Here is a 17217-nt window from a genome sequence, read left to right as displayed (position 1 = left end):
GTCGAAGCGCCTTGGGACCCTACGGGTAAGTAGTGCGCTATATAAATGCCAATACATTTACATTTACATTTACAGGTTTCCTTAAGTGACTTTGTAAAACCAAGTACATTTTCTGATGATTGGGATTTTGAAAGTATTAATAATATGATGTCTGATTTAGTGTTGTCAGCAAGATTTACAGAACATGATTATTTACAAGGTTCGTCTAGTTATGAACAGATGTACTGTTTCTCACATTATGGAGATCATTACTTGCATAAATCTGCACAACCTAGCAATGTTTTAAAGTATAACCAATGGAAACATTGTGCTACTCCACCTAAAAGCAGTTCTAAAACATTCTATGAGAAATTTCAGTACTTCTCAGGGTTTAACACTAGTGATGCAGAAACGTTTTATTATAAACTGTTAGATAAAACAGGATTGAAAACAATGCTGACAAATACTAAATTGATATATTCAGAAGCATTTTATGAAAAAATGATGACATTTGGTTTTGATTATTGGAAAAATAACATTGAAACAAAAACCATCTGGGGTACAAAAGATTGGCAGGTACAAGGCCTATAAGCACTATTTCGAGCCTGCATGATCCCAGAGCAAATAATGTTTTTAAATGAAACAATTCAACAAACAACCTGTCTTGGCCTAGCTAAGATTAAAGACCTTAATAAACCGTCTATTCTAAAGCCAATACCTGATAATGCAACAACAGATATTGAGATAGACGTATCTAAAATTTTACATCTAAACAGAACACATCCTGATTGGAAAAAGTGGTTAATCTGGCCTATTGACACGAATAACTGTCAAGATAGATTCCTGAACAAAACACAGGGGTTAGCAATGTCCAGACCAGACCCTAGATACTCCCAGAGACAACATCCAGGGATAGTAACAACATACAGTGTAGGGAATGTGTGCCTTGAATGGCTAGAATCATACACAGTGGCTGAAATTAAGCAACACTTATCTTTACTTAAAGATGGTGCTGATTTGCGCGATTTCATTCTGGGACCACACAAACAGCGTCAAAAGCGTTTCATAGCGACCAGTATATATGCGGCTTACAACGAGGCTTGGAAAGTCACACAAATTGAAACAGCTGAAAAAATACGAGAAATTGATCGTATTAATTTGGAAAAATCACTTTCTGTTGTGGACAATGGGTTAATGACTCTGTCCTCCAGAATATATTCACTGGACAGTATTGTATCATCTGCCATAGATATAATAGACAAAGACTTGCTAATGTTACAGCATGGCCAGTCACAATTGCGTTTTATTGTACAGTTAGGCTGGACGCTGCAAAATCTTCGTTCAGGCTATGTGCCATGGCGTCTAATCAACACAACGTCATTGTTTTCCATCTTTAACCTTACTGATAAACAAATCAGCTTGGCACAGAAAGGAGCAGACTATACAATCCTCAGCATCGAAAAACTTGAGAGATTACCATTGACAATGTCAGAAAGTCCTGTCATTGAATGGATAATACACGGGATTATCACAATTCCGATAACAACTTTCCGATTTAAAAATTGCCTTGAATACATACCTACTGGCCAGTATGAACGATTGGGTGAAGGATACATTAAGTCAGCATGGAAATTACCATACACACACACATGCTATAGTGACAGCAACAAAAATTTATTTCTTAGTGGTGAAAACTGCAAACATTCACTAAGCGGTATACTTTTGTGCCAAGGTATTAATTTACACGGAGCCTGTGAAGGAAATTCCAACAACCTTTCATGCCACCAATATGTCACACCTGCAACACAGATAGAGCCTTTCTTTCAGCAGCTCTCGAATGGGAGTTACATTCTAATAACGGATCACAGCTGTTGTGGCCTTTTGCCAGGGAAAGCATATCTCGTTCAAGTAATTTCCATGGTCAAATGCTGTATGCAAGCATTGTTTCCGAACGGCACTGGAGACACTGAGACTCCCATATGGCCTTGTTTGAATTTCTCTTCTATACAAATTGATACTTTAAGCAGAATGAAGTCTGTGCTTTTGCAGACAACAGTGCCCATCACGTCATCAAAAGAGACGTATGAACTCCAAGTTGCAAGGACAACATCAGAGATTCATGACCTTTTATCAACAAATTGCCCCGTGCATTTCACAGAAATGCTTAGCCAAATCCTTAACATGTCTAGCGCCATAGGAATCCCAGGCATATTTAAGACAAATTTTACGGGACTGCTAACACCATTCAAAGCAATTCTGGGAATCATTCCTAATTTTGTCAATTCAGTCTTTGGCGGCATACCCCTGATTTTGGGACTTGTAGCAGGCATCTTATTTTTGACCCTCCTGCTCCGATATGGCAAGCCAAAACTCAGACATGACTCCGACAAGGATGGAAGAAACGATCCTAGCAATACGCTACCAGGACCGAATAACTAGAGTCCTTTAATTGGCCAGGCTGAGAGATCTGAACCTGACCTGGTTTCTTTCATTCAGACCTATATGGCAGACCTGCATCTTATCTGTGCTTCGATGTATGCTATGCGGAGATGAGTGCGTGTTGGACATCTGTCTTGCACTTCCATCAGCAGTACCAATGGATATCGATACTTTGCTAAGTCCTATAACGGCTCACGCATTGTGTGGTCCCCAGCGGCTACCAATCCTGATGACGGCATTCGTTGAGACTCCTGTGCTATGACTAGGTGGTGACAGTGGAGCGAGAAATAAAAGCAACATCACCCAGGTGCGACCTTCTGTGAGCATTGCTGATCCAGACTTTGATGATAGCAATCATTCTCACACCTGCCAAGTTACAGCACTATCGAACTTGGTCGAACTGTCACCTGATTTTGTAGACCAATTTTTTGAGAGCCTGTCTGATATGATGTTCTCCCCTGAACAGAAACAATAATTTTGAAAAGCATTCCGACACACAGCGTTCCCATGAACTCTGAATTCGGCCTTCAGTTTTGATCAACAAAAACTGCTGAAAAGTGTTGGAACTCTATTCCCCCGTTCACCCAAATTTTTTTTTGAATTGAACACTTTTTCTAAATATTTACCTTTTTTCTGGCACGAAATTCTTTGCTTAAAGTAGACCTATTCATAAAGAACAGAAGCTTCTATTTTTAAGTAAATCTAGAGACATAATAACTTTACATCTGCCTCTAGCACATTTTACAGCAATGCATTTATATGTGATGAAATCATCTCGCCCTTCTTTTCTGTATTAAGAGATATTTCATGTGTAATTTTTTCGCTAAATCGTTCAATGATTACATATGCTATAATTTTGAATGATTTCTATGCTTGAAGACGTACAGTACAATCCATGTATTTCAAATACGCCATTTCAAATGCAAATATGTATTTTGGGGTGGGTAATGTTCCACATGCATCTTTTGCTATAGTTTTTAGTAAATTGATGGACATAAATTCGAGGAGTGGGTGTCGCGTTCTAATCTAGGACCCCGATCAATACTGTGACCTTATGCCCCTATACGGCTATAATCCATTTATTCCCCTATAATGGCATGAACGATCAAGAGCGATATTTCAGAAACTCGTCTCTGGCCTAAACACGATCAGAGCCACATTTCAGAATCTCTTCCTCTGCAGCTCATTAGAGCAAATGACACAGCAGAAGCCACTATCTAAGATTCCTAGATTACACTCCGAGTTCTTCAACAAGATAAAACTCAGCAACCTGGGAAAGCCCCGCTTGCTATGTTTTGATTAGTAATAGAACTCTAATGAGCACTGAGAGACGATAACTTCCTAGTGACATCTTTCTTGACATCTTATGTCCAAAAAAATACGTCAAACCAGGCACCTTTCAGGTATAAATATTACCAACGTTGCCTTAAGCAAACGCTGCCTCAACGACATCGATGATAGCGATGGTGTGGTGAATACAGGAGCAGAACAGCTGTCCCTTACAGAGCCCAGCAGATGCAAGCTGCCCACGGACGCTGCCCCTCCTCCTCCTCGACGACACGCTGAGAGAGACGCTGTCTTTTCTCCTGCCGAGAAAATCCAGCTCCGGCGTTTCCAGCCTACTCTTGCGAGTGACTGGGATATCGAGTCCTGGAAGGAGATACAAGACCTCCAACATTCTATCCCAGAGGTATGGTGTTGACTAAACCCTTAGAGAGAATTCTTGAAGCAAACCTTGGCAAAACCAACTTAACTAAAACTGCTACTTACTTACTCCCTCCCAAGTATTAGGCTTAGGTCAGGTACACTGGGGTAGGCGTAGTTAGAAGCACCAGTTGAGTACGTTAGCTAAATGTATATATGAATGTATATATTTTATTCATTTTAACCATTGTATGGCTAAGAAACCATATCAATGCTTTTACAGTATTATTTCGCAATCCTCATTTTACTATACGCACTTTTTATAATAACTAGTCTTGCAATTGTGGCAATTCATTTCTCTTGTATGAGAAGAAAGACTGTTCAATAAATAATACCTTTTATTGAAAACGCCCGTCTCTCTATTCTCTGCATTTTGGTGAAAGTAATCTGCACAACTGACTGAGTAAAATAACTGTCTATTGTTTCACACGACTCTAGAGATTGACTCTTATTCTAAGGAGCAAAGTTGTCATGTTTATGCGGTTGTTGGAAAACTGAATCCCTTCTTGTCTGTACCAGGGAAGCTGATCACTTCCTATCCAGTCAAGAAAGTTTCCAGTGACCTCTGAGCTAGTTGGTAACAAACCCAATTAAGTTTAGCATAGTCAGTAGAGACCTGGAAGACCCGCACTTCTACGTCCATACTATTGTTTATGTTATTCCAATGCGCAGGGCCTATTGGAAAAATAGGAACTACACTACAAGTGAAGGTTTGTTAGAGCTCTTCCGGAACCTGGAAATTGCAGCAAGGTGAACCTTGATAGAGGAGAATACAAGCCCCGCTTTGGCCAGAGATGGCAAATAGGGAAGGATATCTTCCGCTGGAGCCTGGATTGGATGAACATCATTTGCTTCACACCAATGACAAAATCGTTTCCACTTTAAGCGATAAGTCCTGTACTCTGTGCACAGTATTGGGTTAGAATTTCACGACAATCCTGAGATATTTTCAGATCTTTAAATTCTAAGAAGTCAGGAGCCAAGTGTGCAAGTGCAGCAACTGTGGATCTGGGTGTAGTATATGACCCTTCTCCCTTGTCAACATTGTGAGTGTTGGAACTAGACGAACAGGACGTTCCTGTGATAACAGAAGTAGTTCCTGAAACCAATATTGCCTTGGCCAGCGGGGTGCAATTAGGATGAGACGGCAACACTCCCTCTTCATCTTTTGAAGGACTTTCGGTATCAATGGTATCAGGGGGGAAAGCTTACGAGCAAATCCCTGACCATCGCATGGACAGGGCATTGCCTCTTAATCCCGGTTGAGGGAATCTGCTGGCGTAGTATAGGCATTAGCTGTTCTGTCTTGTCGCAAACAGCTCTAGTGTTGGCTTGCCGCACATGTGAAAGATCTTTTCCACTTGCTTCTGCTCCAGCTCCCACTTGTGACATCCCGATAGAGATCTGCTGACGGTGTCGGCCAAAGTGTTCTGAAGTCCCTTGACATGTTCTGCTCTTAGGGTTATACAGTGTGCTGTAACCCATTTCCATAGATCTTGAGCCTCTGCGATAGAGATAGTGACCTCGTTCCCCCTTGTTTGTTGATGTAATACATGCTGGTTGTATTGTCGGTACGGACCAGCACTGAGGATACCGCAATCCTCAGAAGGAATGCCTGCAGCTCCAAAATGTTGATGTGTTTTTGTTGGTATTTGTGAGACCATCTTCCCTGAATCTGTAAGTCCTGAAGATGGCCTCCCCAGCCCTCCATGGATGTGTCCGTTGTTGGAACGAATTCTGGGGGATTTGTCAAGAAGGTAAGATCCGGAGACAAGTTTGTCTTTTGAGACCATCAATGGAGAGCGGGAATCATGCGCGATGGCACCTTGATAGAGTCGTCGAATGATCCTACGGCTTGTTGCCATTGTGGGTGCAATTCTTCTTGTAGAGGTCTCATTCTGAGTCGTGCCAACGGAACCAGGTTTATTGCAGACGAGCACATCCCCAGAAGAGAAGCGAATGTCTGGACAGAAACTGACCTTTTTGATATTGACTTTGCTAGGCTTTGCAGTCTTAATTGGCGATCTTTTGATAAGAATGCTTTGCACTGTATGGTATCCAGTCTTGCTCCCAGAAAAGGTATCACTTGGAGAGGTTGTAATTGTGATTTGCTTTCGTTGAGAGTGAGTCCCAAGCTTGAGAAAAGATGTAGGCATGTTGAAATAGCCTCTTCCGTTATTCTTTCCGAAGGACCCTTGAGCAGCCAGTCGTCGAGATAAGGAAAGACTTGTATTCCCTGAGATCTCAGAGCTGCAGAAACCGGTGCTAGGCATTTTGTGAAGATCCTTGGTGCTGATTTCAGTCCGAAAGGGAGCACCTTGAACTAAAAGTGGACGCCAGCCACTGTGAATAGTAGGTATATGCGATGTTTGGAATGTATAGGGATATGGAAGTATGCGTCTTCCAAGTCCAGAGAAGCCATAAAATCTCCTTTGTTGAGACAACTTAAAACTTAGGCAAGCGTCACCATTCGGAAACTCTGTTTTTTCAGAAACTTGTTGAGGTTTCGGAGATCGAGAATCGGGTGCCACTCCCCTGATTTTTTTCTTTATGAGGAAGAAGCGAGAGTAGAAACCTCTTCCTTTCCGCGACAAAGGAACTTTTTCTATCGCATTCTTGCGGAACATATTTAAGGCTTCTTTGAAAAGTAAGTGAAGACGAGGGGGAGGGGGACCTTTGGGCGGTTTCATAGGTGGTTTCTTGGTGAACTCCAATGTGTGACCTTTGTGTACTAGGTCGAGGACCCACTGATCTGACGTGATCTGTCGCCACTGATGAAAGAAGGCAGACATCTTTGCGCCCACAGGGAGGGAGGGAGCAATGACTGGCGTCCTGCTGAACTCATTGTTTCCTGTTGGAATTGCGACCTTGGTTGTTTGATCGCCTTTGTCTGCCCTGACGAGAGAAACTACCAGAGGCAGATTGCCTGTATGGTGTTTGGTTGTAAGGCTGTCTGTATTGCGACTGGTACTGCCTGTTCTGTTGATTGTAATAACCTCCTCTAGATGTAAAGCCACGACCTCTGGCTCCTCAGAAAGATCCACGCTTGTACTGGAGAGAAGCCAAAGATTTTGCAGTATCTGTTTCTGTTTTGATCGCCAAAAGGTCTTCATCTATGTGTTTTCCAAATAGTGGATCGCTGTCATTGGCCATATCCAGTATCTTGGTTTGTACCTCTGGCCTAAAAGATGTTGCCTTAAGCCATCCTTGGCGTCTAATCACTGCAGCACCTGCAAGCTGTCTGAAGTTGGTGTTAGCGATGTCTAGAGCGCAGTCAATTTCGGATGCAGCTTGTTCACCTTCCAACGCAATCGTTCTTGCCTCTTGTCTACGATCTTCCGGGATAAGGTCTATGAATTCTGCCAAATCCGACCACATTTGGCGGATCCAGAGGGAGGAATGGGAGACCTCCTTGTCTGGTCAGAAGCTTCATTAGAAGCCTTGTGGTGCTTTCTTCCATCAGAAGAGCTGTCGTGGGATCTAGCCCTCTTGCTTGATGTTGAGGCCCTGTCATCCTCCTCAGGATTTCAGCAATAAAAGCAACCTTGCTTCCCTGTCTCTGATGGTCTTAGCAGGGAAGGGTCGGCATATTCTACAATCCTTAACTACATGGTTAGGATGTAGACAATAGATGCAGTCCTTGTGCCGATCATCTACATGGACCCTCTTCTTATCAAAGGTCCTGCAGGCTCTTAAGAGAGCTTTTTTGTCAGACATCTTGAAGAAAGAATAAAGAAACTGAGTAGGCACTCAGGGAGACTCCCTTCCACACAACGTGCGGTGAAAATCTGAGGAGAATTGCCTCTGCTGGGAAGGATCTAGACGGTGCTGGCAGCTGATTCGTTAGAACTATTTTTTAGTTCTTTTTATATAATGAGGTAGATAGGCTTTTAAGTTTCGGGCCTTCTGGGCCTCTTTTCCTTCTAGCCTACTTTTAATTCTTACTAAGGCACTGCTTTTGTATATATTATTACTGTGGGACTCCCGCCTCGGCGACGGGGATTGATTCAGGTATGTGAATCTATGAAAGATACCCCAATACTGGATAAACATCTACACACAAACTCAAGCTCACAAAATAACTCAAGTGAACCTAGCAGATCGGCCTGCTTTGAACCGCCTAAAGGCTGAATCAGCCTGTTCATCAAATAAGTGAACACCATCAAACGGCATATCTTTGAGACTCTCTTGCAAACGCTCTGAAAACCCAGACTGAGACAACCATGCATGCCTGTGCAGAGCCATAGCTCTACCCACAGAACCAGTGGTGTCCATGCTACACTTGATGGTAAATCTTACTGCCTTCCGGCCACCTTCCACCATGTGCAATAACTAGTTTCTGGCTTCCTCCGACAGAGAAGGCGGCCTCTGTGCCACAGAGTCCCATAAAGCATGAGAAAACCTGCCCATAAAACATGTAGTGTTTAGAGACCTCAAAGCTGAGCTTACAGAAGAAAATGTATTCCTCCCAGAACCTTCTAACCATCTGGATTCTTTACCTGATGGAACCAAAGGAAGGGCATTAGGGTCTGAAGAAGCTGCAGAAGCTTGAACCACAAGCCCTTTTGTAGTGGGATGTCTCAGATGACAAAGAGGGTCCGCAGGTGCGGGTTGATGCCTATGGCTCACAGCCCGGTCAACAGGAGCTCCTGTCACAGGTTTTGCCCAAGCTCCTAAAAGCAGCTCAATCATGGACTCTTCAAAAGGTAGCACAGGCTTCACTGCCGTCTCGCCTTGACAAAAGAATATTCAGCAAGGGATCCATTGACAAATCCACTGAGAGATATTGGCAATCCAACACCACTGCTGCCCTCTTCAATACTTCAGCCAAGGATGAACTTTCCTCCATTACCATACCAGCTGGAGAAAGTAAATCTGAAACTGGGGCGGTCTCTAATCCAGTAATCTCCCCCAGTTCAGTCAACCAATTTTCCTCCACCAGAGGTTGGACAGCATGGAAAGGGTTTTGACCTTCCAGTTGATGCCTATGGCTCACAGCCCGGTCAACAGGAGCTCCTGTCACAGGTTTTGCCCAAGCTCCTAAAAGCAGCTCAATCATGGACTCTTCAAAAGGTAGCACAGGCTTCACTGCCGTCTCGCCTTGACAAAAGAATATTCAGCAAGGGATCCATTGACAAATCCACTGAGAGATATTGGCAATCCAACACCACTGCTGCCCTCTTCAATACTTCAGCCAAGGATGAACTTTCCTCCATTACCATACCAGCTGGAGAAAGTAAATCTGAAACTGGGGCGGTCTCTAATCCAGTAATCTCCCCCAGTTCAGTCAACCAATTTTCCTCCACCAGAGGTTGGACAGCATGGAAAGGGTTTTGACCTTCCATGTTCTCTTCTCAGTCACCAAACTGTAATCCTGCAGGAAAAACAGACCAGAGTCGAATAACAGCAGATGGAGAGTCATCCAAAGAAAATGGAACTGTCGGAGCCATACCTAGTCCCGCCCGATGCCTTTGCGGCATCGTCTCAACGTTGGAAATAGGAATAGGCTCGGTATCCATTGCGGCTCCAAAGTCACTGGCTGAGTACACTTCGAAGCCCCAGGGTTGACTCTGACTGGCGCAACCTACTTCAAGGGCTAAATGGGCGCCAAAGGTGTGAACCCTGAAGGGCTGTGCACAGGTGCCGCCCCAAATCGGATAGCCAGAGGACCAACTGTCACCAAAGACCGCCTTTGAGGATCCAGCCAGGGTACTTCCTACCTCCTTGGGGCCAGAGGGTGCACCAGAGGAGACTGATGTCCAAAACCCTTTTGCAGAAAAAAAGAATATTCCTGCATTTTGCCAGAGTCACCCCAGCTCCAGGATATTTTGGGAGGGTAGACTCATGTAAACACTCCTCAACCGTCAGTTGGTATACTGTGTCAGACATGCGTTTTGACAGTTGGGTTCTCGGACCCTTCCTTGATGTTGACGGAGGCGGCTAATTACCCGAACGACTACTGGACAGGTCTCTAGACTTCGGTGAAGAATGACAACACCATGATTTTTCAGAAAAGCATGCTGCCAGAAGTTTTATACGGTGCTCTTTCAATGCCTTTAGCCGAAGCCGCTGGCAAGAACTGCAGTCCTCGGAGTTGTGATGTTCCCCAAGGCACCACAAACAGACAGTATGCGGAGCTGTGATTGACATTTGTCTATCACAAGATCTGCAGGGTTTAGGACGCCAGAACGCGGAGAGCAGAGCTGAATTCTAACTGAAATACGCACGCACCGTGCCTCACCGGAGATTTAGCCGGTTCTCCTTTCTGACACCTCACCACTCTGGAAAATAGGTGCAGATCTGATACGTTTTCTTTACCACTGATGACTCTTGTGTACTGGCATGCCGTTTTACTAAAGATTGTTCTGCTATCAGGCCTTTACCCGATCTCTTCCTATCATTGATCAACCATCCTTGATCACACAGAATTTGTTTACCCTTCCGGGTTGGAATTATCACCGGAACCGGGCCTATCTGACTTTGGATCCAGCCATTTAGCCCTGAGGAGTTGTAGAAATCTGTTTTGTCTACAACGAAACATGTGTCGGCTTGCTGTGTATAACCTCTACTTGATGACCTATTAAAAAGGGAGAACAAAAAGCTCCAGAATCAACGTTGGCTTGTTTTTCTTCATCAGCAGAACTTTTACTTAACACATTGTTGTTTTTCTGTTTTTTGAGTGCGCAGGATGTTAGTTTATTTAAACCCAGATGACATTGCTTGAAAAAAGCACACTGTTCTCTCAACAAGACGTCAAGATGGGCCTGAAAGAACGGCCGCTAACCGCTCCGGATCCGCATAGCAAGCGTGGAAAAGAAGGAACTGATGTCGGCGCAGGTGTTATGAGGACTCCGTTGACGTCACATCCGGTGGAAGACGTAAGGACGGAGTTGCGCAACACCCTCTGCCGGCGAGCAGACGCACTGTGGAAAAAGTTCCGGATCCAGTCTTGCGTCTGGGGAGGAGTCTAAAGTAAGGAATATACAGCTATATGTCTCTATCAGATATAAGGGTTCTGCAGGTCCAATGCTACCATTCAGTCTCAAAGATCGAAGGGACACACGACCTGAGCCAGGAACAACATCTTTAATTTTTCCTTTTGCAGAAAGCTATCGAGAGGGTGACATCTAAGATAGGGCGACGGTCTCCTCCCTTCTTTGGCACCAGGAAGAAGTGGGAGTAGCAACCATCTTTTAGTTCTAAAGTTGGAATTGTCTATATAGCATGTTGGGTCAAAAAGGCCTGCACTTCCCATTGCAAAAAGGACAGATGGTCCACCGTCAGAAGTCCTGAGGGTGGTGAAAGGTACGGTGGCTTGAAAAGGAATGGAAGGTTGTAGACTCATTGGAGAATTTGCAGACCCACTGGTCCGGACTGATTGCCTGCCACTTTGGGAGAAAATGCTGGATTGTGCCTTCGAGAGGGTGCTGTATGCCTGGACACTGCAGCAGCTGTAGGGGCGGGGTGCCGAGCTGCTTGTTTCCCTTTTTGTCCACACTGTCTGTGAGATCCACAGCCCCAGTCACAAAATGCTGGAAAGTTTGCTCGGCTGGTGTTGGCAGTATTGGTAACTCATACCTTAGCCAAAGAGGGGGCAAACTGTTAATGAAACTTTCTCACTGGGGCAGACAAAACCCAAGGACATCCTGTGACCCTACTATCCTTGAACTATTCAAAGGCTGGTCTTTCAAATCTTTCCTAGCAAACAGGCCGGGGCTGACTAAGAGCATATCCACGAAGGAGGATTTGAACATAGGCTTGCCTCCCCCTCCGACGTCAGTGAGCAAGAGTCTGGCGCAGGTCATGGCATTGGAACAGAAGTGGGGACTGGAACCAATGCTGAAGCTGGTTTGGAGGGTCCAGCTGGTGCAGAGGGCAGACCTGCTGGCGGAAGTCCAGTTGGAGGTTTTCGCAGTCCCTTGGAGCACGGAAGTATGCCAGAGGGAGTTGGCAAGGTGTAAAAAAGGCACAGTAAGGCCACACGGAAAGCTTCAATCTACAAAGGTTTCGCAGTTGGACATGGAAATTAAGACTGATTTGGGCTGAGAATACTCAATTGGCTCCAAAGCTGTTTGAGGTCTGGATCTAGACCGAGAGGCATGGTGCTGCCCTCGCATCTTCTCAGGAGGTTGAGCGTGGCGGGAAGGGAATTAGCCCACTTGCACTACTAAACATCTTTTTTGACTTACACGATTACATAAAGTGCGATGATGATCTGCCAAGGGAAATAGACCTTCCTTTCTGCCTTGTCCAATCATGGTGTATGTGGAGGCTTTTGGTGTTTGGATACGTAAAACTTCACCTCATAGTCTTGTATAGCCTTCAGATTCATCTAGGTCCAGGCACTGGAAATGAGTTCCAAACCAAAGCACCAAAGCTATATCTCATGAGAATGTGTTACAGACATCTGTTTATGTCAGTCCTTACAGGTTCTGAACCCTGTAGTTTTGGGAGGGAACATTCTTCTCTTGCACACTGGAATTATGGTAATTTTTTGTGAGAATTTGAGTCTCGTCAGAGACAAATGAGTAGCTCTGGATGCACATTTGATGGCACAAAAAAGAAGAAAGTAATGTTAGCACATGCGTGGCGCTTACATGAGGCTTGACGCCTCACAGCTTCAGCGTTGAGCCGCACAATGCCACTTACTGGTGTGCAGGGGTACGGCTGAAATGTTTCTGGATTCAGTCTAACGCCTGGGGAAATATTCAAAAGGTGATAAGTGTCCGTCAGAAATATTTATGAGAGGCCCGTGATGGCAAACCTACATAATACACCATGGATTATTTTACCTTCCACATGATTTTCAAGGCAAATAAAACTTACTGGTCATTAAACGCATATATTTTGGACTTTGAAAAGCCTTCCTTTATGAAATATAACCTTTCTTACCCAGTCTGGAAGTGCAGACCACGTTGGAACACGCTGGCAGAGGTCTCTGAGAATTCGAATAACTATCACACAGGACTGCAAGCCATTTGCTCGAGCCTGTGCAAAAGAAAACAGGAAGATTGTCAGAATCTGGCAGCATCAAAAGAAATAACATACTAAATTCCAGAGAAAAAGGATTTAATCTGTCTGGTGGTGGTCAAGTGCTTAAGTGGATAGTTGTGAGGAAAAAAATTCTAATGAACTGGTGTGGTCACAATTTGACAAAGCAAAATTACATCTAAAGCAGGAAGCTCAGCTATTGATCAAAACAAATTAGTTACCTAAAAGTAACTGTAATTGGTTACCTACCAGTAACTGCAATTCTTCAGCATTGATAATTGTGAGAGAGTAACATGCTTGAATACTTTCCTGTGATCAGACCAGTAACCCTCATAAACAATGTTCTAAAGCATGCTTCTACACAGAGCAACACTGGAAACTCATAGACTTCTATACCAGAATGCCAGATGTAAGAAAATTGAGTGGAGACATCTTTAAAGGGTCTTGTCCTTTAGCCGGAGACCACAGAACAAATCTTGTCCATTTTATGCTGGATGATTCAAGCATCGATGGTGCTCCTGCCTCTTGTAATATTTTACGACAATCATACGGAATGTCTAAAGTTCCAAATTCTAGATCTTGAGGAGTCTGGCTGCTAAGTAAGGGGAGTCTTGAAATTGTACTGCACGCTAGCCATGCTGAAACCCTGGAATTTTCTGTGGCTTCAATAAATGGGTGTGTTACAGCATTCGTCTTCTAAGTTTATTGTAAGCCTGGGCGTAGTTCGCGTAGCCGCACTCCGCGAGCTACGCGAAGATGCACTTGCACTCCGCGAACTACGCATAGCTCCGCGAGCATGCGTAGTAGCTTGCTTGACCCGTTCGCAAGCCATTTTTCGTCTTCGGGAGCGCCGTGGAACTCTGGAACCTGCTCGACACCACATCTCCAGACGTCGCCTTCCTCACGGAAACATGGATGAACGCCTCCTCAGCGCCCGACATCGCCGTCGCCATCCCGGACGGATACAAGATCACCCGGAGAGACCACGTCAACGAGACAGGAGGAGGCATCGCCATCGTCCACAAGAACACCATCCGCATCACGACCAACTCAGATGACACCCTCACAGCCGCTTAACATCTTCACTTCCAGATACACACCGACCCCAAGACCACACTCAAAGGCACCCTCATCTACAGACCCCCAGGACCTCGCACACAATTCAGCGAAGACATCGCAGACTTCATCAGCCCGCACGCCCTCGCCTCCGCTGACTACATCCTCCTAAGGGACCTCAACTTCCACCTGGAGAACAACAACGACAACACCACCACCACCCTGCTGGACAACCTCGGACTCATGCAACTGGTGAACACCCCCACCCTCTACGCCGGACACACGCTTGACCCAGTCTTCTCCTCCAGCAAGTACATCTCCTTCAGCCACTCCACCGGGCTCCACTGGACAGACCACAGCTGCGTCCACTTCAGCTTCAGAAAGACCACGACTCACCACCATCCGCAACAGGTTCCCCGCAGGAACTGAAACAAGATCATCACCGACCAGCTCACCACTTCACTGAGCCAGAACCCGCCCGCCAGCTCAACGGACCCCAACCAAGCAGCCAACAACCTTACACAGTGGATCACCAATTGCGCTCGCCCAACCAGCCTCGACCACTCGCAGTCCGGCTTCCGCACCAACCACAGCACCGAGACCGCCCTCATCGCAGCCACTGACGACTTCCGAGCCCTGCTCGACAACTGGGAAACAGCGGCCCTCATCCTCCTGGACCTCTCCGCAGCATTCAATACGGTCTGCCACCGCACCCTAGTGCAGCGCCTCAGCAACATCGGAATCCAAGAGAAGGCACTGGAGTGGATCATCTCGTTCCTCACCGGAAGAACCCAGAGAGTCCGCCTCCCCCCGTACAGAATCCAAGGCCACCAAAGTCATATGCAGCGTACCACAAGGATCATCACTCAGCCCCACCCTCTTCAACGTCTACATGAGCCCCCTCGCAGCCATCGTACGCCAACACAACCTCAACATCATCTCCTACGCCGACAACACCCAGCTGATCCTCTCCCTCACCAACGACCCAGGAACCGCCAGAACCAACCTACATGAAGGGATGAAAGACGTAGTCGAGTGGATGAGGAACAGCCGCCTGAAACTGAACTCAGACAAGACGGAAGTCCTCATCCTTGGATCATCACCCTCCACCTGGGACGACTCCTGGTGGCCCCCTGCCCTGGGCAGCGCACCCAAACCAACGGACCACGCACGCAACCTGGGCTTCATCCTGGACTCCTCCCTCATGATGACCAGACAAGTCAACGCCGTCTCATCATCATGCTTCAACATCCTACGCATGCTCCGAAAGATCTTCCCATGGCTCGCCACCGAAACCAGGAAGACGGTCACACAGGCACTCTTCACCAGCCGACTGGACTACGGAAACACCCTCTAACTCCAGAAAAGACTCTAACACATCCAGAACGCCTCCTCACGACTCATCTTGGACATCCCCCGACACAGCCACATCTCCGGACACCTGAGAGACCTTCACTGGCTCCCCGTCAGCAAGAGAATCACGTTCCAACACCTCACCCACGCACACAAGGCCCTCCACGACCTGGGCCCCAGGTACCTCAACAACCGCCTGACCTTCTACACTCCCACCCGCCAGCTACGATCGACCAGCCACGCCCTCGCCGCCGTGCCACGCATCCGAAGATCCACCATGGGAGGAAGATCCTTCTCCTACCTGGCAGCCAAGACTTGGAACTCCCTCCCCATCCACCTCCGCCTGACCCAAGACCACCTCTGCTTCAGGAAGCAACTCAAGACATGGCTGTTCGAGCAGTAGCGGACCCCCCTCCCCCAAGTGCCTTGAGACCCTCTGGGTGAGTAGCGCGCTATACAAATATCCTGATTGATTGATTGATTGATTGCCTGCATGCTTGGGATGTGTAGCGCGCGAAGTTACCCATGAGGTTTCTCCCGCCCGCTCGCGTCCCCTTATTTCCGGTCACTACTAACGTGTTCGCGAGTTATTCTGTGCCAGTTTGCAGTTTCTGCGTGTTCGGCAACTCGATCTTACCGACAAGCATCCTCGCGCACGCGAAAATGCTATTGAGCGCGCGAGAACTACGCTCTGCAGCAGTTTGCGGAGTATTCAACAACTTCGCGTTCTCCGCGGAGCGCGGAGTTGCCGAAACTCCGCAAACTCCTCGAACGGAGCGTAGTTCTTCGCCCAGGGTTAGTTTATTGTTGCTAGAAAGTCACCCCTCCACATGGATGAAAGGATCTGCTACAAACTAACAATTTTGAATCTTTGTTTCTTTAGATATGTGTTTAGTTGTCTAAAGTCCAATAAAGGGTGCTATTATGCTGATCTTTTTAATACAAGAGACAATCTGCAGGAAAAATACCTTTCAATCTTTGGTGTTGAGATAATACTCTGTCGCGTGACCTAAGCGAGTGCAGTAAGCCGGGAGGCCCACAGATCGCAACAGCGGCTTCATGAGACCCGCAGAGGCTTAAAAGGTGAGGAAAAATAAAAGAGATAATACTCTGTCGCACCTTTGTTGAACAATTTTAGAATTTTCCGGCATCAGTTGTTTGTACTTGTGAGTGCCCTTCTTAGGTGTACGGTCTGGAGGAATTAGGACAACCTACAAGGTATGACCTTTATTTGCATTGCACAAAACCCATTTTTCTATAGAAATCTCTCTCCAAACTTGCTGAAAATGCTGGATTCTTCCACCGGCCGGTATGGATGGATGTTCTTTTGTTGCCATCTTTGGTGATGACTGCCCATCGGTATGCCTTGATTTGATCTGTCGGACAGGTTTCTCTGCCTCTGACTGTGCTAACCTCTCAGGAGGATCCATGAATTCTTGGTGGGTGAAAATTATTATAGTGATACTTTTTCATGCTGAATCTGCTGTAACCAAAAACTGCCTTCTTTGCATTGCCCTCAAAGATCTTGTTGCATCATTATATGCCTCAACGCACTGTAAGATGTCATTCACTTTCTTTTAAAAAATAGTGACCCACACAAAATGAAGGAGTAGTTTCTTACTTGTAACTCCAGTTCTGTGGTAGGGGTATCTCTGTTATAGTCATAATCTAGTGAATAGTCCCGCCCATGTGCGT

At 45.9% G+C, this 17217-nt stretch overlaps 1 protein-coding gene across 1 annotated transcript in view; it reads right to left on the bottom strand.

The window, feature by feature from the left end:
* Nucleotides 1–17217, bottom strand: part of ZFR2 (zinc finger RNA binding protein 2) — an 811721-nt gene that overhangs the window by 151150 nt on the left and 643354 nt on the right. The window contains exon 16 of the mRNA XM_086947097.1: nt 13015–13110. Coding sequence (XP_086803223.1) covers nt 13015–13110 — 96 coding nt within the window. The remainder of the gene's footprint in view (nt 1–13014; nt 13111–17217) is intronic.

Source organism: Lissotriton vulgaris, chromosome 12 (genome assembly GCF_964263255.1).
Source record: "Lissotriton vulgaris chromosome 12, aLisVul1.2, whole genome shotgun sequence".
Classification (NCBI taxonomy): domain Eukaryota; kingdom Metazoa; phylum Chordata; class Amphibia; order Caudata; family Salamandridae; genus Lissotriton; species Lissotriton vulgaris.
The sequence above is the reverse complement of the archived record's forward strand: the minus strand, read 5'-3'. Positions and strand labels throughout refer to the sequence as shown.